At 36.0% G+C, this 26944-nt stretch overlaps 1 protein-coding gene and 1 long non-coding RNA gene across 3 annotated transcripts in view; both read left to right on the top strand.

Annotated features, from left to right (window-relative positions):
• The window catches only part of LOC144970938 (protocadherin-1-like), a 43867-nt gene extending 36935 nt beyond the window's left edge, over positions 1–6932 (top strand). Inside the window, exon 7 of the mRNA XM_078911135.1 lies at positions 612–6932. Coding sequence (XP_078767261.1) covers positions 612–1240 — 629 coding nt within the window. The 3' untranslated portion in view covers positions 1241–6932. The remainder of the gene's footprint in view (positions 1–611) is intronic.
• A 7544-nt stretch (positions 6933–14476) lies between these two features.
• On the top strand, positions 14477–24332 carry LOC144972056 (uncharacterized). Of its 2 annotated transcripts, none has more exons than XR_013645251.1 (3): positions 14477–14729; positions 19455–19583; positions 23970–24332. It is a non-coding gene; the product is annotated as an uncharacterized LOC144972056 (long non-coding RNA). The 2 variants fall into 2 exon arrangements; XR_013645250.1 differs by having other exon boundaries at positions 22491–24332.
• Positions 24333–26944: the final 2612 nt, after the last annotated feature.

Below are 26944 nucleotides of genomic sequence, written 5' to 3'. Positions count from 1 at the left end.
GGAAGAGCAATAAGTTTGTCTCGCTCATTCAAATGATATATTTGTTTTAAAATGAACGGTGACATGGTTTAAACTTTAGCCGAGCATCATTAACGTTCTCATCCTCACCATCCTCCTCATTCTCATCTTCATTCACTTCTTTTTCCTGCTCTCCTTCCTTCTACTGCTCCTCCCCTTCCTTCGCATGCTACTACTGATACTGTTAATACTACTACTACTACTACTACTACTACTACTACTACTACTACTACTACTACTGCTGCTGCTGCTGCTGCTGCTGCTGCTGCTGTGCTACTACTACTACTACTACTACTACTACTACTACTACTACTACTACTACTACGACTACTACTACAACTTCTACTACTACTACTACTACTACTACTACTACTACTACTACTACTACTACTAATACTACTACTACTACCACTACTACTGCAACTACTACAACAACTACTACTACAACTACTACTACTACAACTACTACAACTACTACTACCACTACTACTAACACCACCACTACTACTAATATCATTGTTAGTGTTCGTTTACTTTTAATTTAATGAAACATCACCAAACAAATTCAATACCTGTGTTTTCTTTCATTCCAGGTTTCCCACCCAACATCCCATTTGATCCGTTCCTGTCGCCGAGGGAGATTGCATTACATGAATTTCTACCACCTCATCAGCATCAGCAGCATCACCATTTCCAACAACACCAACAACATCATCCTCATCAACAACAACATCATAATAAATTACGTTCCGCCCCTTCACCACTACCCCAATCCCAAAGTCATCAACATATCGTAGCTTCCGCCACGCCCATTCAGCAAGCCAAACCAGGCTACCCCATGTTCTTACAAACAGGCGTTTCTTCCCATCATGACAACAGCAATAAAGTCAGAAATAGCAACAGTAGTAATTCTATTAATTCTTCTACAAACAATTTTCCAGTGAGTAACAAAATAAGGAGTAGTTACCATGGCCATAATCTAAAAGGACCCCATTCCCAACCTCTCGCCTCACTTCGCCAGCCTAAACATCATCACAGAAGCCACGAGATGGCAAAACAAAATTCCGACATTCTTCGACCATCATCAGCAATGTCCGCCGCTCAACAAGGCTCGGCCATATCAGTGGATGATGATGCTACTACAACAACTTCCGGGAGTTACGTCATAAACCCCGATGACGTAAGAGTAGATGCAATGTTAGGCAGAGACGTCATTGTTTAATATCATTCTTAAAAACAATTCTTTTGAACTCCCATACTTTTACCACTATGTGGATACTGCATGGCAAGTTCATCGTACAAGGGGTACAGGAACTGGAATATACTATGTCCTCTGCCCGAACTTTGAAAGCCTCAACCCGCCTGACCAAGTGTGTCTATGTAAGCTAGAACAGAGCATCCACAGAAAAGGTTCGGATGAGCCTCATAATTTGGACTATTGGTGCGGATGGCCCTTCAATAGTATGTGATCTCCGTGATCATTCATTCTTTGCCATCACACGGCGGCAGAGTGAGCAACCCAACTCAGGAGAATCGCATCTGAAATGTATCTGATATCTCAATGCGCCACATATTTCAAGTGCATATATGCATTTCCCATAGCTCACAAGTTTGTTAATGGATGAATCCAAAAATAGTTCTGGATGATCATAACGACAATGATCCTATATTCAATCATTTCCAGTCATTAGACTTCAACTTTGAGCAAAGGACAATTTTTAATGACGACCTCAAAATGAGGAGACAACTTTTCACACAATTTTGTGTACATATGTACAATAGTTATTTTAACGGTTTTTAATCAAATACAGCAAGCAATAAACTGGAACAATTACAAATTTAGCTATTTTTTTATAACGACGCCTTATAAACATTTTAAAACATGGAAATACAGCTATCCCATACAGCATATGTATGCAATGGGACATAGAACATTATGCTCATTAAAAAGCAGCAATAATATACAGCTAGCACAAAAACTGGAATTTTACTTCATCTTAAAAATATTGGACATAGATGTAAGGGTCGGATGAAACTTTTAGCCCTGCATTTGTTAACAGGGACTAATCCAAAGTGCCATTTTAAAAATACAAGTTTCTTTACAAAAATGAAAGACAAGGACATTGTTCAAATGATTTAACGTTACAATTTTCCTGAAAACCAGGTGAATGATGCAGACCCAGGCAAATATGATTTAAAACTTTTAAAAGCCACACACACATGGCAAAAAGCAACACCCCCCCCCCCCCCAGGAAATTAAGCCCTCTGTGACTTATGTTTGAACCTCAGTCCTTCAGATCAATAATGTTTTTCTATCGGATATGTCTGGCTCTGTATCTTACACAACTTTTCAAAATGTATGTTTGCAATGGTAATTTTTCTACATGGTCTCCTTTGTTCAAAACGTTAAATTTTGTTTTAATTCCTAAATTGCCTACCTTGCCATGTAAATGTTATGTTAAGTCTCGAATGCACGTTAAGAAAGCATGGCATTTATATAATCTCGTTACTTCTATACGATGTTTGATGAATACAAAAAAGGCAGCTCTATTACCAAATAATTGAAATATCGACTTGCAGGAGAAAATTCCCATCCTCATCATACACCTCAACCACCAACCGCAGCCTTGTTATGTCCATGTATTCACTGTGTTTGTGAGAGAAAAAAATCGAATTTCAACAGTTTCACTGAACTTTGTTGTAAATGGGTACTATGACAATAGACACCTTGAAAGACATCATAATTATCAAGATGCAATTCTCCGATCCAAGACATTTTGATGTTATAAACTGTGCTTCGCAAGGCTGATTGCTTTGAGTTGTTGACGAATTTGCATTTTTGTTAACGGCAAACCATAATGGACATGATCAGACACAAGATTATGAGTAGTGGCAATGATTATAAAGTCAAACTCTTCAAGTCCTGTAGCTTGACTTTATGTGATTTTTACACATAAGTCTCTCGTCTCAGGTAAAATTGAGGATATAGTTGTAGGCTCTGGTGTAATAATATAGTTTTATATTGTGTGTGTTATTGTTTGTACATACACGTACACACACAAACACACACACAAAGGATCCATTTGACAAACTTTGGTAAACATTATCCGATCCCAGAAGGAATTTATGCAGCATCAAAGCAAAACACATTTAACAAAGCAATACAGTGAAAACAATTCGCTTTCTAGTGTACTTGTCTACCAGGACATTGCTACGAGAGTATTTTTGTTGGAATATTTCACTGTGGTGCTTGCGTTTTGTTTTTGTTTGTTTTTTTTTTGTTTTTTTTTTTTTGTTTGTTTTGTTTTTGTTTGTTTGTTTTTGTTTGTTTATTTTTTTTTTTTTTTCATGGCAATTTGTTCAGTTAATGGCATTTCGATGAGTCATCACTTGTATTATGTACATGTTAAAATAAAGTGTAAAGCTTTCGCCCGCATTGTTTATAATATCCGCTCGAGATGTTTTGTGTGAAAATGTTAGTCACAGTACACAATACCAATGGTAGTTTTAAGCAAAGACAATAGTATATTGAAATGTAATAATTGATACACGACTAAACGAGATTGTTTTGCACTGAAAACAATATTCAGTTTCAAAAAATATGAAAAATGAAATATTCTATATATTCTATATGATTACCTATAGTCACCCTTCAGATTCGGTCCATGGAGCCGGAAGTTGTCCCGGTTTCTATCGCGTGAAACGGACATAGCAATTGTTCGCTATCATTTGGATAGGACGCTAGTTTATCGCAAAGTACTTTCCGCCAAATCTGACCGACTCAGCTACCCATCCACTGCTGGGTGGACAGGGGGAGGGGTCAGAAAAATATATTCGACTGAACCCATGATCGATCTCGGTCCCTATGCGTGTGAATCGAGTGCTCTACCAACTGAGCTGTCGAGACACTCTTACCTATTGTAAAACAACACTATTACTTTGAAAATGGAGTGAGAAAAATCACACGAGAAACATGTGATATATTTGCTATCGACTAAACTGTGAAATTAAAAGAAGTACTTAATGAATGTTTTTATGTCTTTTAATATGAAATTAGAATGTTTATGTCAGTTATGAACGGGGACCAGTTTTAGAGGGAAATACTCTATCGGATTTCTTACGTCTTGTATAGAGGAACGGTATTGGTCATTTTCACGTTCAGGGCACCGGGAAAATATTCATTTTCTAATTTGTCACCATCTATTTGTACACGATCTCCCCCCCCCCCTCTCTCTCTCTCTCTCTCTCTCTCTCTCTCTCTCTCTCTCTCTCTCTCTCTCTCTCTCTCTCTCTCTCTCTCTCTTTCCTTTTTTTTCTGCATTTTTTCCTATTGTTTTGTATGTTTCTTTGACACAAACCTGTTAACTTACTCTTTATCATTTTAAATATCCTATATCAATTGTCCAACTTTTCTGTCCACAATATTAGTGCCATTATGATTTCTGAAGAGATGAGAGTTCTATTTATGATTTATGAACAAGTAGATTTACTTTAATTATTAGTTGTTTATCTATATAGTGGTTATATAAGAAGCCGTGTTTCATATACGAGATCTGTTTTAGTAATAGAAAAAAAAAGGTTCGTCCAGTTAAAGCATTGATTAAGGTGCAAAATGGTGCGCTAGTCCACTGTCAAATAAATAACAGTGTGAAATTGAATTAAGCTTCAATTTAACAATTCAATTTAGTGGCCACTACCACATTTTCTCATTTCTCTGTAGTGTCTCATTCATCCTGTTTTGTTGTTAAAGGGGAAACCCGAATCGTCCATTTTATCTGTTTTCGTATATTAAATTGAAGCTTACATTCAATTTCACATTGTTATTTATTTCTTCGAGCTTCGAGCAGCAACATTTACATTAGCAATGACTATCCCGCACAAATCTTTGGGCCTCTTTTTCGCTCACGAAGTGCCCGAATTCGCGTCAAAATATGGGACGAAGCCGTATATGCTATTTTTTAAAAATTATTACGACGCTGTTTATCGATGAATATGACTGAAAGTTGGCACACAGTTAGAAAAAAGGTCATTTTAGATTATGTTAAGCGACAAAACTCGTGCGATTAACAGAAGACCGTTAAAAATATTTTTTTGCTCTTTGGAGTAAAATATTTCTAAAACTACCGGGCGTGGAGGTTTTGTCGCTGACAAGGTAATACATGAACATTTCTTCTTTTTGGTTGTAAAATTTCATATGAATATGACGAGTACTTTTCCCGTATTTTACAAAACACCATCCTAATTTGCTCTTCAAGTTTCAATCTTTTAATCCATTTATTACGCAAGATACAACCAAAGGTCGAAAAAAAATGCCGAAAAAGCGTCCCATATTTTCGCGTTTTTTTTTCCTCTTTGCGGGTCATCCAAATAAATGACACCTTTGAAACTGCATAACTTGTTTATTTATGATTGGTTTTTCAAAATTCAAAAACATTTTTACTCAGTGGAGATAGGGCTTTGATTTTAGACAAAAAATTTTCTCAAAAAGAGAAAAAAACATTTTTCATAGTCATTGCTAATTTACATAGTCCACTATCAAAGGACACACAACAGCTACAATTTATTTGATGCATGCAAACGCTTATGGATCATCAATACAAAAACAATTACTATGATAAAACATGGTTTTGTGGTCGTTTCATGTCCATTGCTACAGATGTTGCCAATGTTTATCCCATTGATATATATTTTTTTTTTAAAAAGGGAAAATGTAAAAATAAAACATGCCATAAAACGGATTACTGAACTTGTGAAAATCTAGAGTTATAGACGATTCAAATGTGATTCAATTATTATCACTGACAATTTATAAAACGCATTTCCACGGATTTACCATGCTGAATCCGCTTCACAATGCTTCATTTATTCCCACAGCAAGCCATAGGAAACCATATGCCCATTTAGCACAGTACCCGTCGTCTGTTAGGGGTCCTTTTAGTTCTAACATTCTTACAATACCCGTCTCTTCCTGTAGCCAGGTACTTATTCAAACCTGAGTCGAGTGGGGTAATGCGTGTCAATTCCTTGTATGTACTTATTTTCTCTCTCTCTCTCTCTCTCTCTCTCTCTCTCTCTCTCTCTCTCTCTCTCTCTCTCTCTCTCTCTTCTCCTCCCCTACTCTCTCTCTCTTTCTCTCTCTCTTTCTCTCTCTCTCTCTCTCTCTCTCTCTCTCTCTCTCTCTCTCTCTCTCTCTCTCTCTCTCTCTCTCTCTCTCTCTCTCTCTCTCTTTCTCTTGCTAACCAGAGCTGAGGTTGTCTCTGTATGTGGTTAGCATTAACCTCTGCAGATAGTTAAGTGTATGTCCTCTGTTAGGTCTCCATTGGTATTCCATAAACATATCTGATGAGAAGCAAACAGTATGCACCAATGACACAAATTCGATCACACCTTATTTAGATCTGATACTCTCTATCTTTTTAAAAGCATCTATTTATTGTCTATAATATTCAATGTCTCGATAGCCAATGGAAAAAAATGTACTTTATTTTCGTAAACTGAGCGTTTGAATGAGTTGTTATTGTTATGAATGTTCTAATATGATGAGCTTTATACACTGTCTCTTCTCTTTAAATGAAATGATTATCTATTTCATGTTTGCCATTATCATTATCAAAATCACAATTGTTATCGTTATCATTGTTATCATCATCATCATCATCATCATCATCATCATCATCATCATCATCATCATCATCATCAACATCATCATCATCATCATTAACACCGTCATCACAACCATCACGACCACGGTCACCACCATTATTCAAGTTAATCATTTAAAACATAGATATAAATGTACTACATTGATAAATGTATGATCACCATGTCCAATATTAAACAGCAGATGTTATCGTATTATGAAATGACAATAAAACAACAACGACAATAAAGTCACCATGTTTTGATACCATTAATATAGCGTTTAGTCGTTACATTCATGAGTATGATATGCTATTTAATCCCATAATCAACGTGTTACATTTTAAGAAATGGGTGATTGGAGTAAAATCCTACTTTTACTAAAAGAACAGTGGACTCACGAGCAAAAGGACCAGTTCCAATTCATTATTGAATTGAAACTGTTTCATACTCTTCAAGTCCATTCAACAGTGATTGGGTAACTGGGTTGTGGGGGGGGGGGGGGGTTGTTTGTTTAATCCAGTGGAAAGTTCTTTGAGATTACAAACATCTTATCCAAATGGTAGTTAGTAATTCATGTCGGTGTAACGCTTAAGAAACTGGCTCCATGAACCTGATCGCTCAGTTGGTAGAGCACTCACTTCACTTCACAAGTCAAGGGAATGAGATCAATCCCCGGTGAAGTCAAGATTATTTTCTGACACCCCTGTCCACCCAGCAGCGATTGGGTAGCTGGGTCTTTGCGGTAGTAAGCAAATGTCATTGTCCGTTTCACACTATAAAACTGGGATGAACTCGGGCTCCATTGGGCCAAATAGCTGTGAAGGTCTATCATGGAACTGGTGGTTCTAAAGGATCTTTTGGAGAGCCTACTTTTCTACAGGGACTAGCGTGCGGCTATATGGTCTTGTGGTATGGCACTCGCTTTCAAATCGGAAGGTCCTGAGTTCGAGCCTCGCTCGGCGCATAGTTGAGTCCTTGGAAACGGCTCTTTACTCACATTCTCTCACTGTACTCAGGTGTAGAATGAGTACCAGGCCGTTAACAGCGTTGCCTTTGTCCGAAAAAAATGTAATATCGCCTTACAGGCGTCATGTCCCGTCCTACATGTTGAATGTTGCTGTTGGCCAGGGACCCCTTGTAAAGCGCTTTGAGCACATTTAGTGGATATTGCGATATATAAAAGCTCAATTTTTTAAAGCTCATACAAAGAATAGCAAATTGTTTCTGTTCGTTTAACACTTCAGAAACTGGGATTCACACCAGCTCCTGAGACCTTCTGGCTCTTAAAGACTGCTACATAAATGACCAATACACCTGGTTAACAGTTTGCTATGATTAGCTAATATCCTATCCAAAGAATAGCGACCAATTGTTGCTGTCCTTATAACGCTTCGAATTTGAGATAAACTCCGACTCCTTCGACCCTTTAAAGGACATTTACATAATATATAACTTTCGCTTCGGGTTACTGGGATGTTACATCTCGTGGAAAGTACTTTGCGATAAGTTAGAGCGTATGCTCAAAAGGCTACAAGCGTACACCTCCATGATTTTGGATAACTTCGGAACTGGTGTATTACATATGACGCGACGGAAAGTACTTTACGATAAACTAGCGTCATATCCATGGACCTTATACATTACAATAACTTTGGGTAACTGGTCTGTTAAATATGGCTGAAAGTACTTAGCGATAGACTGGCGTCCCATCAAATGGACATAATGTCTCAAAAGAGTCACTACATTAATGACCAGGCAACCACCATATCGAATCTACATCATCCTACAGAGACGGCAGTTAAAAACACCGGGTTTATTATGTAGATGGCGCTGCATGATCCTTATGTAAAGATCTTTTTTATGTCGTCAATAAAAAAAGAGAATAAAACGAACAAACAGTGTCAACATAGATATATCTTCTCCCTAAACCCGCCAAATGTATTTTAAGCTACGACATCACCAAGTCGTTGTTGTGGAACGTTTTTATGCTTCTGTTTGTGATTGTGTGGGCGTGTATGTGTATGTGTGTGTGTTGTGTGTGTGTATGAATACATGTGTGTAGGTGTCTGTTTATGTGTGTGTGTGTGTGTGTGTGTGTATGTGTGTTTGTATATATTTGGACTTTGGGTGAATTCCCTTCAACCACAAACCAGCTTTCCTGCAACAACTCATCAAACAGCAGTGGGCCAAACACGCATCCTTGGCTGGATACCCCTTTTCAAAGGCCAAATTCTACATCAGCTTTCAAGCGTATGTTATTGCTGGACTGAACATGACTAGGAAAATCTCTCCAACTTTGGTCATGGACAGAAGCTGCCATATAAGGACATGGATCAACCTATCACCTCTTGGTGAGCTCTGTATTAACTTAGAGGCTTTGTTTTCATTCAGAAACTTGAATGGGAGCATGCATTTTTTCAGGTTTCCAAAGCGTGAGATCAATCCCGGGTGCGGCTTTGCGGTCTTGTGGTATGGCACTCGCTTTCGGATCGGAAGCTCCTGGGTTCGAGCCTCGCTCGGCGCATAGTTGTCCTCAGAAAAGACTCTTTATTCACATTCTCTCACCGTACTTAGTTGTAAAATGAGTACCTGACCGTTAACAGCGTTGTCTCTGTCGGAAAAAAAATTACAATGACAATAATGAAATTTAAATATCATATCAAATTGTAGTGTATTCAATTTTGTATTCTAAGGTGGCTCGGTGGCTCAGTGTGTCGTCGTCTTATCAAGCAATTTTAAGCATGGTCAGTGACCGTGAATGTGACAGTGATCATGGGAAATTCTGGTCCCGAGGTTGTATCTTTTGGTATGGCAGTTAACACACATTATTCCACTTGAATCAGGTGTGAATGAGAAGCTGGCTGTTGGCAGTGACGGATATTGTAAGAGTGCCAGTAGAAAAAGGACGCCTAACAGAAGATGGATAGTTCCGTATGAAATGGTCTGCTGGGGGAATAGATTTTGAAACATTTTGAAGCGCATTGAGCAGGGTAAATTCTTTGAAATGTTCTATATAAATGTTAATATCTATTTATGTATATCTTTGTTCCTTTATTTTTTTCTCCCCCCCCCCCCCCACACACACACACACGACATTATTGCAAGAGAATTTCTATATTTATTCCTAGACACAGAGGGGATATTAATTTTGTTTAAAATGAATTTTAATGAATCATTCCAAGATATTAAATTTTGTGTTGTTTGGGTACGTATGCTGACTGTAAGGGGATAAAATCTGACATTTGTCATTAATTTTTTTTATGGCAGACACAAAATACTTTTTTTTCCTACTGGAGAGACAGACAAAATTGGTGTCGCACGTTTCGGTGATGACCGACTAATCTCCCGCTGTGCCCATTTATTTCACGTTAATTTTTTACAGCTCAACTTGTGGAGAAGAAGTAGAAGAAAACTATATTTTAATAATAATTAAAGCTTTGTTCACAATATCTCTGAGGCAATTTTAGTTCTGTTATGTACTTTGAGACAGACATTCCTAACAAATCCAAATACTCACTAAAGAAAAGTATGTGAATGTTTCGCCCCTTCCACTATACACATAGAGCTATAAATAAACAATATGTCATTTGCTTATTTTTCTTTTTGTTGCAGCGTTTGTGTCCCGATAACTCAATTGGTAGAGCACTCGTTTAACCACGTAAAAATTCCGGGATCCCGAATTAAGTCAAGATATTTTTTTTCGATGAACCAGTCTTCTGTCAAACGGATAGCCAGCAATTTCTAACCTTCGCATAGAAATCTAAATAAACTTCTCTGTACTGTCAGCTTCATGACTCGAAAATGATTACTATCACAACCTGACACAGTCTATAGCAGATTGTAATAGTGTTGGTGATGTCTGAAATGAAATCCCTACTTACAAATCTGTATAATATGGCTAGATATGTGACCAATCGTATAAAACAGTATTATACTGGGGTGGTGAAGATACTGAAAATGAACATAAAGTTCTGAAGTAAGAAATTTTCTTTGAATTAATCCGTCCCATGGAGGAGAATGAATGAAAATTCCAAACCTGCTGAAATCTCAAATATTAAGATTATGATATATGTTCCAAATAGTATGCTATTTTTATAGATTTTTGTACACCTAGTGCGCCTATGTGGTCTTGTGGTAAGAGATTCGCTTTCGGATCGGGAGGTCCTGGGTTCGAGCCTCGCTCGGTGCATAGTTGAGTCCTTGGAAAAGACTCTTTACTCACTTTCTCTCACAGTACTCAGGTGTAAAATGAGTACCTGCCCGTTAACAGTGTTGTGTCTGTCCGAGAAAAAAAATTGTAATATTGCCTAACAGGCGTCATGTCTCGTTCTATATTATTTTAAGTGTTGATGTTGGCTAGGCACCCTTTCTAAAGCGCTTTGAACACAAGCTCAAGTTTATGGGAATGAATGAAGCATTTATAGCGCTTTGAGTGAATTTGAAACAGTAACATTGTATTTGTATTTGAGAAAATACGATCTTTAAAATGTTCATGTGGGTTTTGATTTGTTTACTGTTTGATCAAGAAATGTACAAAATTGATTTAGGAAGGCGGTTTCAAAATCTTATAAATCTAGGTGTATAAAAATCTCAGAAACCTTACGGGTTTACTTCTTTATGTCCTTTTAACAGATGTAATATTCATCCACATAGTGTTACAGGCCTTGTAACCCCCGCCCTTCTTCTTATCCCCTCTCCTGTCCTTGAAACATACCACCGCGTCAATAAAACTGTGGGTGGCCAAGGGAATTGAGTGTCGCCTTCTCAATAGGCGGTCAGCGTTCTAACAAAGTTGGAAGTTGAAAAAAATGAGAGGGCCATAAAACTAGTGATACCATTGCTATTCGTGAAAGACAGTAACCTATAAGAATTCAAAATAATTTTCTTGATTCCTTTTAAAAAAAAAAAACTTGAGCTTTTATATAGCGCGAGATCCACAAAACGTGCTCCAAGCCCTTTACAAGAAATTCATGGCCAACAGCAACACGTAACATGTGAACGAGACATGACGCTGTTAGGCGATATTGCATTTTTTTTTTCTACAGATACTACATTGTTAACGGCCAGGTACTCATTTTACACCTGAGTACGGTGAGAGAACGTGAGTAAGAGCCGTTTCCAAGGACTCAACTATGCACCGAGCGAGGCTCGAACCCAGGACCTCCCGATCCGAAAGCGAATCTCTTACCACAAGACCACATAGGCGCACTAGGTGTACAAAAATCTATAAAAATAGCATACTATTTGGAACATTTTCATAATTCAGGAAGCAAAATACTCAAATATTTAGACAAACTTTGATTTAAATATTTGTTTTGTTCTTTTAGAAGAAAATAAAGTGGTACTAAATAGACCAATTAAATACTAGGTAAAATAATGATATTCGGGTTCCTGAATATGTCTAAAAGTCGTCGAAAGCATAAATATTAAAATCATTACTTTTAATAAAGGTAGGATTATAAACCGTCTATCAATCTTAATATTAGTTTTTAGCTTTCTCATAATTTCTCCGCATCTTTCTATGATCTAAAGATCTAACTACCAATCTATCTTATGTACCTATGTCTCTATCTTTATTAATTTGTATATTTAACTTTTATGTTAAAGGGTCATGACAGGGAGGAAAAAAAGGAATTATAAACTGGAGTGCGAATGAGCAAGGGAGTGTGAGAGAGAGAGAGAGAGAGAGAGAGAGAGAGAGAGAGAGAGAGAGAGAGGGGGGGGGGAGGGAGATTGAAAAATCTTCTTTTCAGGTATACACAACTGCATTAAAATTTAAGTTCTTCACAAAACATGATGCAGGTGATACTTTATATTCTTACATTCTTAGTTTTGTTCAATTTGTCTCTTTGGACCGTCTTGTGAGGACAACTAGATTAAATTGTAACAATAATTATATGTGAACCTCACCACAAAACGATATGACGAGCCAAGTAATAAAATGCCATGTCTTCGACCATATTATATTATTAAACTTAAAATCATTTTGGACATGGTTTACCTCGACATAACATCATAATATAATAGTTGGTTTTGTTTTGTTTTGCAATTCTTGTCTTGTTTTGTTTGTTATTTGTTTTGTTTTTGTTTTTTTAATTTTGCTTTTTTGTTTTTGTTTATTTTCTTTTTTGCTTTTTTTTCTTCGTTTTCTTTTTTGATTTTTTTTTCTTTTGTTTTGTTTTGTTTTGCTTTGTTTTTTTTTGTTATTGTTTTGTTGTGTTTTGTTTTTGGTTTTTTTTTGGTTTGTTCTTTTGTGTGTTTTTATTTGCCGGAGTGAAGCAGATTTGAAAAAAAAATTTAAGTTAAAATAATTGGAAAATAAGATTTTAGTTTGTTTCGAATGTAACAAATTATATTTATTCTGAATAAAGCATAGTATATAAATGCAACGGAAGACTCATGTTTTGTTTTGTTTTGTTTTATATTTTCTATAAATCCCATTTCCAATGTCTAAAACACCCAGATATAATACATACCGTTTTGAGGCGACGGGTTACACCTAGTCTGATGCGATCAACTATCACCTCAAGTGAAAACGCCAGGTTTTCGTTTACACCAACCGTCGCTGTAATATATCAAATATGTATAGTGCTATTATCATTTTCCATGGGTTTGATTCTCATCTTATCACCCCATAAATACAAATATTAACATATAAAAACATCATCAAATCTACCTTGACGTCTATTTAATGTATTTATAGTCATATTCAAACCACCGAGGCTTTGTTTTTTTAATGGTTTTTTTTTTTTTCATATAGAAGGCCTACCGTTTTGGCGCCAAACGCACTGCACTGTAACGTACTATATGAATATCCATTTATTGGTTAATATCTATATCTATTTCTTCGATTGTTCATTCATTCAACCAAAGATGCGTCCATTAATAAATCTGACAGCCTCGACCTTATAAAGATAATTTCATGAATGTAAATTTATATCGAAATTGCCATTGTTTCTGTAGATTGCTAAGTTCTTTCCGTCTGATTAAAATAAAACAGCTATCCAATATCCACTGAGTAGACAGAGAAACAATTCTGAACTGCACCATGGACGGCCGATACAAGTTTTTTGTTTGTGAAACGAGTGCGCAAATACCTGTCGGGACGAGAGCATAATCCTTACTTTAATTCTCTTTTTTTTTTAAATTTAAATCACAGTTTCTTGTCCAATGTAATTTTTTTTTATCTTTACATTAGTTCATAATTAATTGGGTTGTTAACTAATAACCATTTTTCACATATTTTTAATGCCCTCGTTTTCAAACCATCCACTCAATATATCTCCCGGTTTATTTTTTTTTTTTCTCTTTTTTTTATCGATCATCTTAAGAACTGATAATGGTATTGCATCAGGAATGCATAGGAAAGAATAAGTAAGTATCTCTTATCTACTCTTGAAGTATTACTATCAAAATGATTTAGTCACTGTAATTGACTACCTTGGGATCGAAAGATCGTGTATTCAGCTGTCAATAAATCACCGGATGTCCCATTGTCAATAAATTTTTGTTTGTTATGAGAGGTTTAGAGAAAATTTGCTGATTTGGATTCACGTTTATGAATGTTTAAAGACTTGGTTATCATTCTCGTGTCAATCTCCCATCAAATCGATAATGGCTTTACAACGCTAACCCATTTATGGCCCAGTAAACGCAATTCATACATTATACTTCATTTGTTACGTTGCGCGCACAATTTGATGACGTCATAGTAACACTTCGTGTATTTGTAGGGAGAATCACTCCTGGTGAGAAACAAGTAAGAGATCGGAGTTACATCCCCGGAACGACACAATGACAGAAAGACCTCCAGGAGCTAGCATTGGCCATTTTCATTGGGATTCGACCACTGGTCAATGAAGACCGCTTGAGATAAAACAGCATCTTAATGGACCCATTCAAGGGATTTGAACTATAAACCGCACCCTGGGCTTCTTCCATTTAAAGCTTGGCTATGTAATCAAGTAGAATGCGACCGTCTTTAGTGGAATTTTATCGATTGCGAGAAGAAGAGGAATTAAAACAAGGACAGCGAAGGACATCGACCGGTTAAAGAAATTGATAACTGAGTGAGTGGATGGTTGGGAATTAAGTGAAAGGCTGGGCTACCAGAATACCCATTTAACTAGAAAGCCCGGGTAAAAAGTTAGATGAATCGAGATACATGATTCATGGGGCTCCCAATAGTTTAATTGGTTCAGCACTCGATAAACATGCAAGGGGATCTTTTTGACCCCGGGGCTAAATAGAGTTTCTTTTTTGTTTTTTCTTCCTGAGCCCTCAAAACACACAGCAGTGGTTGTGTAGTTGGGTACTTTAAATATGTAAAAGTGTGTATGTACGCTCTTCTGTTCAAAAGTCATCAAGCAAGTACTCTGTCCTTTTAGCGCTGCAGAAATCGGATTAAACTCCCCGGTTCCATTAGCTTTTTTTAAAAATGAATTATTTTCAACGGGTCGTTATGGAACAAAATTCAATCCAAGTTCTAAAAATATCATCTTAAATACTAGATCATTGGTAGAAAGAACACTTGAAATATGAGGTCTTTTGCACATCACTTTATGACTGTCTTTGATTCTGAGTGGTAGAGTATGTTTCGGTAAAGCGTATTACTCAATAAACCTTTTCAGAACCTGAAACATTATATCAGTGTTGTAGGGCTGTTAAGATGGTATATTTAAATCTATTATTCAAAAGATAAAAAAACAATAATTGATATTTTTTAAAACAATTTTATATGCATTTATGAATCCAAATTCCATTTCACTATTCTTTTCCTAACATTTTTGGAAGCGTTAAAAAATTCAACCAATCAAAGATTTTAATTAATGTGTAAGGAAATTTTGAAGTAATACAGATTATATATACGTATATATAATAATATATATATATATATATATATATATATATATATATATATATATTGTGTGTGTGTGTGTGTGTGTATTTATATATACTAGTAAAAAGCCCGCAATTTCGCGGGGAAGAAACTATTTTCATTCGATATTATAACCACCATCATTTAATGAGGGCAGATTGGTAAACAACGTTGTCTGTGCAACTTGGTACATCCTCTGTTGATTTTTCTGTGTGGCCCAACATGAAGTGTAAGCCGCTATAGCCTCTGACCCGTGACACAGCAACATGTAGTTGTGTGTGAAAACAGGTTGTGGTAAGAAAATCAACTGCGAAAATAAACCTGAAGTAGCAGACGTGAGCAGAGTTGAAAGACGATCCTGATATCGAGAACTTACCTTACAGTACAGTACTCTGGTGATCATGTTTGGTGGCATTTGGCACCGTTTTTATGCACCTCCACTGAAGGTGTACAAAAATGCACCATTTTTATGCACCTCCGTTGGCGCTGCTGGTTGATTAATGAAAATGGTGCTGCTTGAAGCTCGAAGTCGAAGGAAAAAATAACAATAAGTGTTGAATTGTAAGCCTCAATTTAATAGGCGAAGACATACTGTGGACGTTTCTGATTTCCCCTTTATCAACAAAACACGACGAATAAGACACTAAGAACGAATGAGAGATGTGTAGTGTGAATGGCGTAGATAAAGTAAATAGACATAAACAATGATGGGACAGGAAGTTTTTGAAAAACAACAAAAACAAACAAACAAACAAAAAAAAAAGAAGAAGAAGAAAAAACCCAATAAAATGACAAAGACGCGGTAAACGAATACACTGATGATAATGATAAAATATTATAAAATGATAACAATCGACGTTTACATATAAATGCACGTCGATAACACATTGACTGGTACCGTTTTTTTTAAAAGAATATAATAATAAATAATAATAATAATAATAGTAATAATAATAATAATAATAATAATAATAATAATAATAATAATAATAATAATAATAATAATAATAATAATAGATTAATTTAAGGTTTTACATATATGTCCAGTAACTATAACAACGAAAATGATGTATTTCTCAATAAAGTAAACATTTTTTTTAATGTCCACAATGGGATTGAACCCAGATCTTTCAAGGTTAGAGTCTGACAGCTTATCCACTGCGCTACGGAGCCACCTGACTATTCATAACATTTAATAAGGTCTTTCTAAAACCTTATTTTACCTTCAATGCAACTCCTATTTTCTTGTTTTAAATTTCGATTTTTTTAGACTATTATTATTATTTTTTAGTTTATTACCACAGAATTTAAACCTGGGTATTAATCCACCCGAAACCATCACATTGAAAACATCAAAGGGGCAATAATAATACTTGATGTCATAAATAGATGAAAACTGTTGAAAACTTAGTGTAGGTCTGAAACTCTTAAAGTAATTAAGTGAATACATTATTTCGAATGCGACGATTTGCGTAAAAACGCCAAACAGACAACTTTTTACAGTGTCGAAATTGGTTGTTTTTGAGAGTGTTAGTGTCGTCGGTACATATTTCATGATATCGGTTTGACTCAACGAACTTTCAAACTGACTTTAAATTATAAAAGGAAATCAAGTTATCTGTTTATCTATCTGTAAAAATGCATTTTTAATTTTCAAATCTTTCAGTAGAGTTGTGCGCCGTATAATTTTTTTTTATTAACTCAAATGGCACAATGTTCTCCACAAGGCTAGACTATATTTTTTTAAGAAAGGATTTTCAATTCCATTGTATTTATCTTCCAACAACAGTCTACACATTTTTATATTTCACTTTCTAAACTGCATTACACAGTTCCTCCCCGCCTCCCGTCTTTTCACTTAATTAACTGCGCACCTTTTAGAAATATCTAACATTCTATTTTAATTCCTGCTTCCTTACAAATAGGAGCATACTAATTTCCTGCCAACCAATGTTTTGTTTATTCATCTTAAGTACGCCACTACCACTTCTCTCATTCATCAGTGGTGTTTCATTCATCCTTGTTTTGTTGATAAAGGGGAAACCCGAAACGTTCATTTGATCTGTTTTTGTAATTAAATTGAAGCTTACATTCAATTTCACATTATTATTTATTTCTTCGAACTTCGAGCAGCAACATTTACATTAAGTGAATACATTATACTGGGGATGTAGGAGCTTCGGAATGTATCCCCTTTACTTAACTTATGGAAAAATAAACACCCTAGCACCTTTACTAAGATTGATGACTAACCCTCATAGAAAAAAAAATCCTTCGATCTCGAGCTAACCCTAAAAGTAAAAAAGACCCTCGGACTGCTTTGTAAGACCTTTCAATACTTCACTAAAATCAAAATGGCGGCTGAAAATCAAAACAATGGTCAAAATCCATTTGGCTGTTCTTCCTGTCGTACTTTTTACAGTGACGAAATTGGTTGCGTTTGAGAGTGTTAGTGTCGTCGGTACGTATTTTATGATATCTGTGTGACTCAACAAACTTTCAAACTGACTTTAAATTATAAAAGGAAATCAAGTTATCTGTTTATCTATCTGTAAAAAATACATTTCTAATTTTCAAATCTTTCAGTAGAGTTGTGCGCCTTTTCATTTTTTATTGACTCAAATAAGCACAATGTTCTCCACAATGCTATATTTTGTAGCATCATGTTGTTGAAAAATGAAATTCCATACTGGATAAAAATGAAATCCCTTCCTGGATAAAGGTGTTCACAGTCTGACATGGCATAGCAACAAGAATCTTCTTTAAATAATTACAACGCGCAAATGCCACAACAATTTGCGTCATCTTTTCGCCGATATCAAAATTTTTATGTGGTGTTACAAGCTTTTATATTATTCAATCACCGCCGATCCAATTATATTGATGATTTGCAATTCTATTAACATGGGTCTAGAATATCTAGTTCTAATATTAGTAAAAGTTTGGAAAATACAATATATTTATAACTTTTTACAATAGAAAGAAATAAACAGCGGCGCTTTTTTGTGATCACTTGAGATATATATATATTCTTATTTGTTGTGGATTATATAGAGCTATTAGTTTTACTCGCAATCTTTTTCTGACTTGACTAAAAAAAAAAGGGGGGGGGGAGGGGGGTGGAATCATAAAATGTTATATCTTTTTGGCTCATAATATTTCACTTTTGTTGTCTCCATTCACAAGTTGTTCCCTCATTTGATTGCTTTTTTAATACGAGGGTATCTCAATGATAAATTAGCCATAACCCTCCGAGACGACGATGACAAATCAAAAGTACAAAGTGAAACCAACGGATGAAATATGACCAAGTAAAGAAGAAGAGATTCGTGTCGGCGAGTTGTAATGTTTTATGGAAAAATAAGTCTTTTTCCTGTCGTAATCTTGTCGTGGCGGTAGGTAGAGGAATACCTTACAATCGCCATCATGTGTGTTTGGGACAGCAATGGATTAGCCTCAAGTCTTTAATCTTGCAAGTGATGTCCACACTCTTACAATGAATATGAATGCTTAGCCTTATAAAATTCCGAGACAAAAGATGCCATTTTTAGTGTTATGACAGTAATATCGCATCACTTTGAATGTCCGAAAGCTTTTGTAGAGCGTAACGGATTGCGAATATATTTTTTTCATGATCGTCCATCTACATTATACAAGCACCCCATCCCGTGTTTAAAAAGATAGTCCTATTTGACTTATGTTATCATATAATCAATCGTGTAAATGTCGGGATAAAATTAAATGCTGAAAAAAGTAAACAAAACTTATTTAATGATTTTTGAAAATCCGGTATTTCATTGTTTAAAAATCAATAATAGTATACATTCTTCAAATGATGCATCGCATATTACTTTAGCCTAGTCTACGTTTTATCCTTTTTGCTATACATTTAATTGTCATCATCAAAACCACCCAGACGCTGTTTGATGCAATGGGATGCATGAACTGACATTGGATTAAGCTTTGAGACAACTTGAGTAAAGAGTCAATTGAGCATAATGTAAACTACAAATAAATGTGATCCTCTGAGGATTTTATCTAAAAGGTAAGCTTAAATCGTAACGATCTGAAAAAGGGTAGGATGAAACAGTGCCAGACAAAGCAAGAAATAAAAACACATGGAAAAAAAACCGATCCCTCTTCTTCGACTGGGGATAAAACCTCAGGCCTTCTGATGACTGAGGTTCGATTATTTTTTGGGGGGTGGTTTGTTTTTATGTTTGTTTCTTTTTTTTCTTTCTTTTTTTTTGGGGGGGGGGGGTTTTCCTTTCTTCTTTGTCTGGCACTGTATGATAATACTTTTTCAGATTTTTCTCTTACACCAGTGCCTGATCCCTAATTTGTTACTTTTATATCTTCAAAGCCATAGTATCGATTGATCTAAAACTCAAAGAAATAAAGCAATCGACATACGTTATCCTTTTTAAAAGAAATGATTTGTCAAAATCCTACGCTTTTGAAAGCTATTTTATTTTTTAAGGGGGTGATTTTTGTTAAAAATGAAATGTTAACTGTGTTTGCAATCACTTGATATAATATTAGCCAGCCCACGCCAACCATTACTGCTTTAAAACCATTGTAACATGCTCCAGATGGTTACAGGATTGACTCCTTAGTCCCTTAAGACCGCTCACACAGGCCTAATGCAGCACTGGTCCGGTTCCCCCCGGTGTTATATGGCCATAAAGGCAATCCATACCCGTGGTTTGTTATGACCCTCACCGACATGGTCAAAGCGTCCGGACAGAGGGCTGGACATTAGGCTTTTAACGAAATCGGGTCGAACGCCGAACCCGAACGCCGAACCCGAACGGATATAGCCTTCTCACGTGACCATGAACGAGATCTGGATAGTGAAGACTCTCAAGCGGTATGCAGCATCGGATCTAAGGTCACGTGATAGAGGATAGCTTGGGTTGCTGTTGGCTTGTGTTAGGGGAGGGGCAAGGTCAGTGTCATTCAATAGTATATAATTGTGCATGTGGCGCTCTATACAGAGAGAAAATTATAAATTGATTACGGGGGAAGGTGGGGGGAGGGGGGGGGGGGGTTGACCCACAAACGATCGAGGTGTTGGGCTTCGGGTAGACCATGATACGAAATCAAAGAGAAAAGGCCGCTGGTACTTGGATGGTGGAAATGGTTGGGGGGGGGGGGGGTAGTGACAATCAGCATGGGATGTATATATTAACATTAATAATATAGGCAATAGATGACCAGGGATGTGTATTGTTTGTGTATTGTTTGTATATGTTTGTGTGTGTGTGTGTGTGTGTGCGCGCGCGCGCGTGTGTGTGTGTGAAAGGGATTACACAAAAACACCTTTCTCTGTAGCTTCCAAATGATTACGTATACGATAAATTTGAAACCCACATTGTTTGAATCAGCTCACTAATTAATTCCTGAGCCTTGAGATGGTGACGCAACTATTACATACAAGACCTTGCAGTCGAGACGGCAGGGCTTTTGGGTTACACAACCACTATTTACCCATCGGTCAGCGGTACTCTTTGATGTATACAACACTCACCGCCTTTACGCAAAGCCGCCTGCCCATAAATCAAGAGATGGTCTCCTAACTGTTCACAAGCGAACTGTCAAACGAGCAATCGATGATTGGATAAGAATCTCAAGATCTCATATAATAAGGTAAGTTTTGGAGAGGTGATATCCCCCCACCCGTCATCGGACAGAACTTTCATTGCGTTATATCATATGAGCTCCGCCTCCTCTTTCTATTCGGGAGTGACGAGATTAGACGAGAGGACGCGAGAAAAAAAATGGTCACGTGTTGGGCAAGTCGTTCGTTAGGCGAGCTTCGGTGTCTAACTATAACTCCGTATTGTCCATGTAACGGTTTGGATACCTAGTGAGCTGTAACGTCAAGACACAAAAAACCTCTCGATAACATTACACGACATATCATGATCAGTTTGTCTTGGTCTCATTACATATAAATTGATTTTGTATAAATATTCATGATAAGTTGGTTGAATAATTCCGGGTAGATGTATCTATATCCGTATCTTTCTCAGCCAAGAACGGTCAGAAGTTTCGCCAAATTTTTTTCTTTTAGATTGTTGTCCTTTTACATTGTTTTGATTTTTGTTTGTATTTTCTGTTGTTTTCCACGTTGTTGTTGTTATTGCTGTTGTTGCTGTTGTTGTTGTTGTTGTTGTTGTTGTTGTTGTTGGTTTCTTCTTCTTCTTCTTCTTCTTCTTCTTCTTCTTCTTCTTCTTCTTCTTCTTCTTCTTTTTCCCCCTTCTTGTTGTTGTTATCTTCGTGGTTTTCCCATGGTTGATATATCGTTTAAAGTCCTCAATAAACAGCCTCAATTTTTTTTTCTTTTCTCCGGTTAGCCATTGATTTCTATCAATTTTGTTCATTCATAATTATTTTTCAATAGTGAGGGTAAATGAAGGTAAAAGAAAGCTAGATGAAAACTTAATGATGCATGGCATCCAATGAAAGTCAGTTTTATCAGTAAAGATTAACTTAATCGTCTTTACAAGAACCCATAAGTATTCCAAATCTGTCGTTATCATATTTTTACAAGAGAGCGGATTCCTTTCATGTAATCAAATTGTCATCATTGCATCAATAGACTCAATGTTGCTGGATATTTTTTTTCTTTTTTTTTTTTTATTTTTTTTTTTTTTGCGTCCATGAATATAAAATACAAAACCATTACGCATGTTATTCCACGGCATACTGACGCCAAACGCTAATGGTGATCTCTTGATCTACTTTGATACGACTTCGATTTCTCAGCCTTACTGCTGTCATCAGACATTTATAGACTTGCCTACTTCAACCAATTCTAACTTGAGCTTTTATATAGAACAATATCATAGAGAAGTGCTCAAAGCGATATTTACGACGGGTCCGAAGCCAACAGCAACATTTAACACAAAGGACGATATAACGCATATAACGACTTTTTTTTCGACAGAGACAACACCGTTACTGACAAGGATTCCAAAGACTCAATTTTCCACAGCCCACAGCAGGACTTGAACCAGGCCAAGCGTGGTGCTATACCATTAGAGAACAAAGCCACACCAAACGCTCCAAATAGAGATCCAATAAACATCTTCAATCCAATAAAGCTGCTTTTAACTGTTTTTGGCGCTATAGAGCTCTTATGCTAAAAACTTTTTTGAGCGCTATTTATTTCTGTTGATGGCAATTTAGTGATTTAAAGTTAGTTATGCAGTGGCTGCTTTTAGTTCCCCGTAGGAATTAAGAATTTTTTTTAATTATCAAGTAGGCAGTCCTGTAGCTATAATGTTTATTTAGAATGAGTACAGAAGAAACTCGGCTCTTTGTTATTTCTTTTAGACAGACATTTTGATGGTTCGTTCTCACTAAATGGTATCAATCAGATTATAATCGTTCAAGGTTACATACGTTTCGTGTGTTGGTATGTTATATCCGGCTGGTGTATGATATAATAATAATCATAATATTATGAGTATTTTACCTAAACGCATAGCATGAATAGGATATTTGCTTGAAGACTTGCTAAGAATGTAAAGCACACTTACATTGAGATAAATGGCAAGGAGTCAAAATGACCATAGTTTGATCGTGTACTATGGTATTATTACACATGTCCATCTACATTCTTTCTCTCCGAAAAACGAAAAATGACATACAACAACAACAGACAACAAGAACAACCAAAACAACAACAAAGGAATGGACACCATCTGTAATGTTTTTTATCGTGTTATTGTTTTGTTTTTATTTTGTTTTGTTTTGTTTCGTTTTGGTTTTTGGTTTTGTGTGTGTGTGTGTGTGTGTGTGTTTGTTTGTTTGTTTGTATTTACGTGTTTTCTTCTTAAAATTTCATTCTTCTTTTGTTTATCTGTTTTGTTTTTTCGGTTAGTTAACGAGTTTAATGTCTTTTAACAAAGTCACAGCAACACCATCGTTTGCCATATTTAGTCACGTAAGAAATAGAACTACATAATTTCTCCACTAATTCCATTCGATACTGATCACAAACGCGTTTTGTTTCTGCGCTCTTCTCTGGTAAGTTTAGTGACATTTGACCAAACACACCCCAAAAAGGGTCTCCGTCGGAACACCTTTTGTTCTTTTTTGACCAGAAATTGTTTACTTTAAAAAAACCGATAGATTAAAATGATCTCCAATTTATCAACCCCCAAACTGCGACTTTAATAGATCTCAAATTTGAAAAGTTATAACAAGATGGAAAGTAATATTAAATTGACGATATATAATGAAGCAACAGTCTTTTGGGGAAAATGAAAAAAGAAATTTTGCCTGTGTGTGGTAGTACAACCCATATCCAAGCAGCTGCAAGGACTCTTGATTTAAAACTTGCCTTAGTGTAAATGTTTGCATACAAGACTATCACCATTCTCGAAATAACATCAACACCACTTGTTTAACTTCTACTCAGAAAAGGTCCTATTCATCACTGGGGGCACCCGCCAATTCCTCTCTCCGCATTTTATCGGCAAACATCCTCACATCCCTTGCCGAGTCGTGTGGGTAACAGGAGAGATTTGAAATAAGATTAATATTCTTGGATTCTGGGAGTCGACGAGAATGGAATGAAAGATGAATCGTGTTTTAATCAAATCATTGTATGACAATAAATGAAAAATAGGGATGGTTTCTTGGTTTAGGACTTTGGAAGGGACGCTAGTTAAAAGTTAAATTTGGTGGGTGGGTTATTATAGTAGTGTGCCATATCCCGTTTTTAACATGATATATTTAATGTACCATTTCCATTGGTACATAGTACATAGCCTGTTTTGATTTGAAGAATGAAATAAAATATAATTTATTTTATAACACATTGGTTGCTTCATTCCTTTCTCTTCTGAATCCCCCCCCCCCCCCAACAAACCTCCAGAGTCACTCCACCATCATTCCCATTTCATTAACTTGGATTGGCTACTTCACTTCCGTGATCGCAAAAATAATGCATGCCATCTAAAATTCAACAAAAGTTATAAAAGGGACTGAAATATTTTTCATTTGATAGTTTATTTATTTTTGATTTGTCAACATTCCTTCGAATAGGAAAGAGTTGGGGAGGATTGTGGCTATAAAGGTGATAAGAGGTCATTCCTTGTCCTGTTGGGAACTTTATTTCAAATAAGCTATACCTGCTACTCGGTCCCTTCCTATTGATGTCAAACCTTGTCCGTGGTGACTAAAATCAGTTATCAGATAACAAACCCACACTTTAAGGTGTTCGGTGTGAAAAGTGAGATATAAAAGTCAGAAAGACTAGAATACACCAATTAATTTCCCATGTCCAATCACTATAGAGTGTTTACACACAGATGTCTCAAGGTGTGACTTGTACAATGAAGAACATCTCACTCTCCCAGCCAACGACGAGTACAAATGGGATATGGTTCGCATCACGAAAATGGCGATCTCCTACTAATCTCATCCCTTTTTCCAGGCATCACGATTTTCGGATTCCTGAACATAAATGGACAGAGGCTGTTATCCAGAACAAGTTAGAGTTTGAGAGGACGGAGTAAAAGACAAGGTGACAGTTGACAGAATTGACATGGCATTTTGAGATGTAAGCTATTGAGTGTTTATTGAACTCGTACAATAAATTGTGACCCACCGGGTCAATCTTTTAGTATATCGGAATGAACCAGACGAAAACAATTGGGCTAAATGTCAAAGTTATAATCAGAATTACAAAAGCTCAATTTTTTATGTTAAAGAAACAAATATATCTGTCCCCATTGAAGAATTTAATTTCATTGTCGGAGTTTTTAATCACACTATATTTTAAGAATCAGATTCAACTTGACATGATACCGTTTTGAGGCAATTGGTCAATAATGAGAACGGGCATGGAAGATCTGTACGTATCATTGGTTGAATTGGCATGACCAAAAAATAAATGAAGATCATTTTCTCACAAGTTAAAATTTCGAGTAATTCGTTGTCCAAATGCACATTGTGTAACTTTGTGGTGAAGTGCTAACGCGTACAACCCCCCTTTGACTATAAAAGATGTAAAGACTCGTGTTTGAACCATGTCTATGAGCTATGTCGGTACGCTTTTGCGAGACGCTATCCAGAATACAAAGGAATCGGAGAAGGACGTGATCTTTTTGGTAGTCCTTCTAGTGTGAGATTGTGCTTGGTGGCGATCTGGCTATCACATAGATGAGCATACAGATAATAGTGCGACAATCATTGATAGAATATATCCAAGCTCAAAATATGAGTCAATAACTTTTGCTAACTGACATTCTTCCAAGCAAAATGTTTATCGGAAAAGGCCCTTTTTAGTGGAGGCGTGTTTTGATAGAGAAGCAAATTTTAATAATATTTATAGAGTTATATCTATTAGTATTGAAAGTGTACAGAGGAGAGCTACCAAAAAAATTTATACAATACAGTATTTATCTTATAAGGAAAGGTTAGAATTTCTTGACTTACCCAGTTTGAAATATAGAAGAATTCGTGGGGATTTAATTCAGGTTTATAGATTGGTACATGGTCTGGATAGGATAGACTTTTCTGATTTTTTTTTCATATTCTAATATTACTTTTACTAGAGGGGACAAGTTTAAGATTTTTGTCTCTAGATGCAAAACAAACATAAGACAAAACTGGTTCGGTATTCGTATTGTTCAGAAATGGAACAGTTTGAAATTTGAAACAAAGAATGCAAAATCTATGGATTATTTCAAGGTGTTAGTAGACAGGGAATTAATGATGGGAGATTTATATATGACGAATAATACTTGTTTGCTCTGCTGTTGACATGGCTTTCAATCTTGTATGTATATATTATGCATTATTATATTATTATGGTTATCTTCTATACGCGTGTGTATGTGTGTGTGTGTGTGTGTGTGTGTCTGTGGTTGTGTGCGCTTTGCATGTCACGGTTAAAGATATATGTTTGTACACCACATGAGTACATTTAAGTTGAAATACTATCTTTACCATGTGTATCGTTATTGTAATATTTAATCAATAGATTTATGGCATTACTAATTAATATTAAGGGCATTCAAAGGATCTTATCCTATTTTGCCCTATACCACATGTTATGTTATGTTATGTTATAGGTAAAAGGGGATGAAGGGACTCTCTTCATATTCGAGAGATACGAGTTGAAATTTGTTTCAAGACAGATGTGAAACATCTTGAATCGACAAATTGTCATGTTTTTAATTCGTGATGAAGGTAAGGTTTTTATGAGATGATTTTTTTATAAAAATATCATTTTAATGTCCAAGCAGGGACATCGTCATTAAACTGATTTTATTTTTAAACGGTCGCTGACAAACACACTTTATTCTACAGTCCTGAAATATACATACCAAAACAACAGTATTTTCTGGTCAGTTCACTTTATCACGAAAAGTCGTGCTTTCTTTT

Source organism: Berghia stephanieae, chromosome 4, assembly GCF_034508935.2.
Source record: "Berghia stephanieae isolate SIO BIC M18660-M18661 chromosome 4, UCSD_Bste_1.3, whole genome shotgun sequence".
Lineage (NCBI taxonomy): Eukaryota > Metazoa > Mollusca > Gastropoda > Nudibranchia > Aeolidiidae > Berghia > Berghia stephanieae.
Note: the sequence above shows the minus strand (reverse complement) of the source record. Positions and strands in the feature narration are given on the sequence as shown.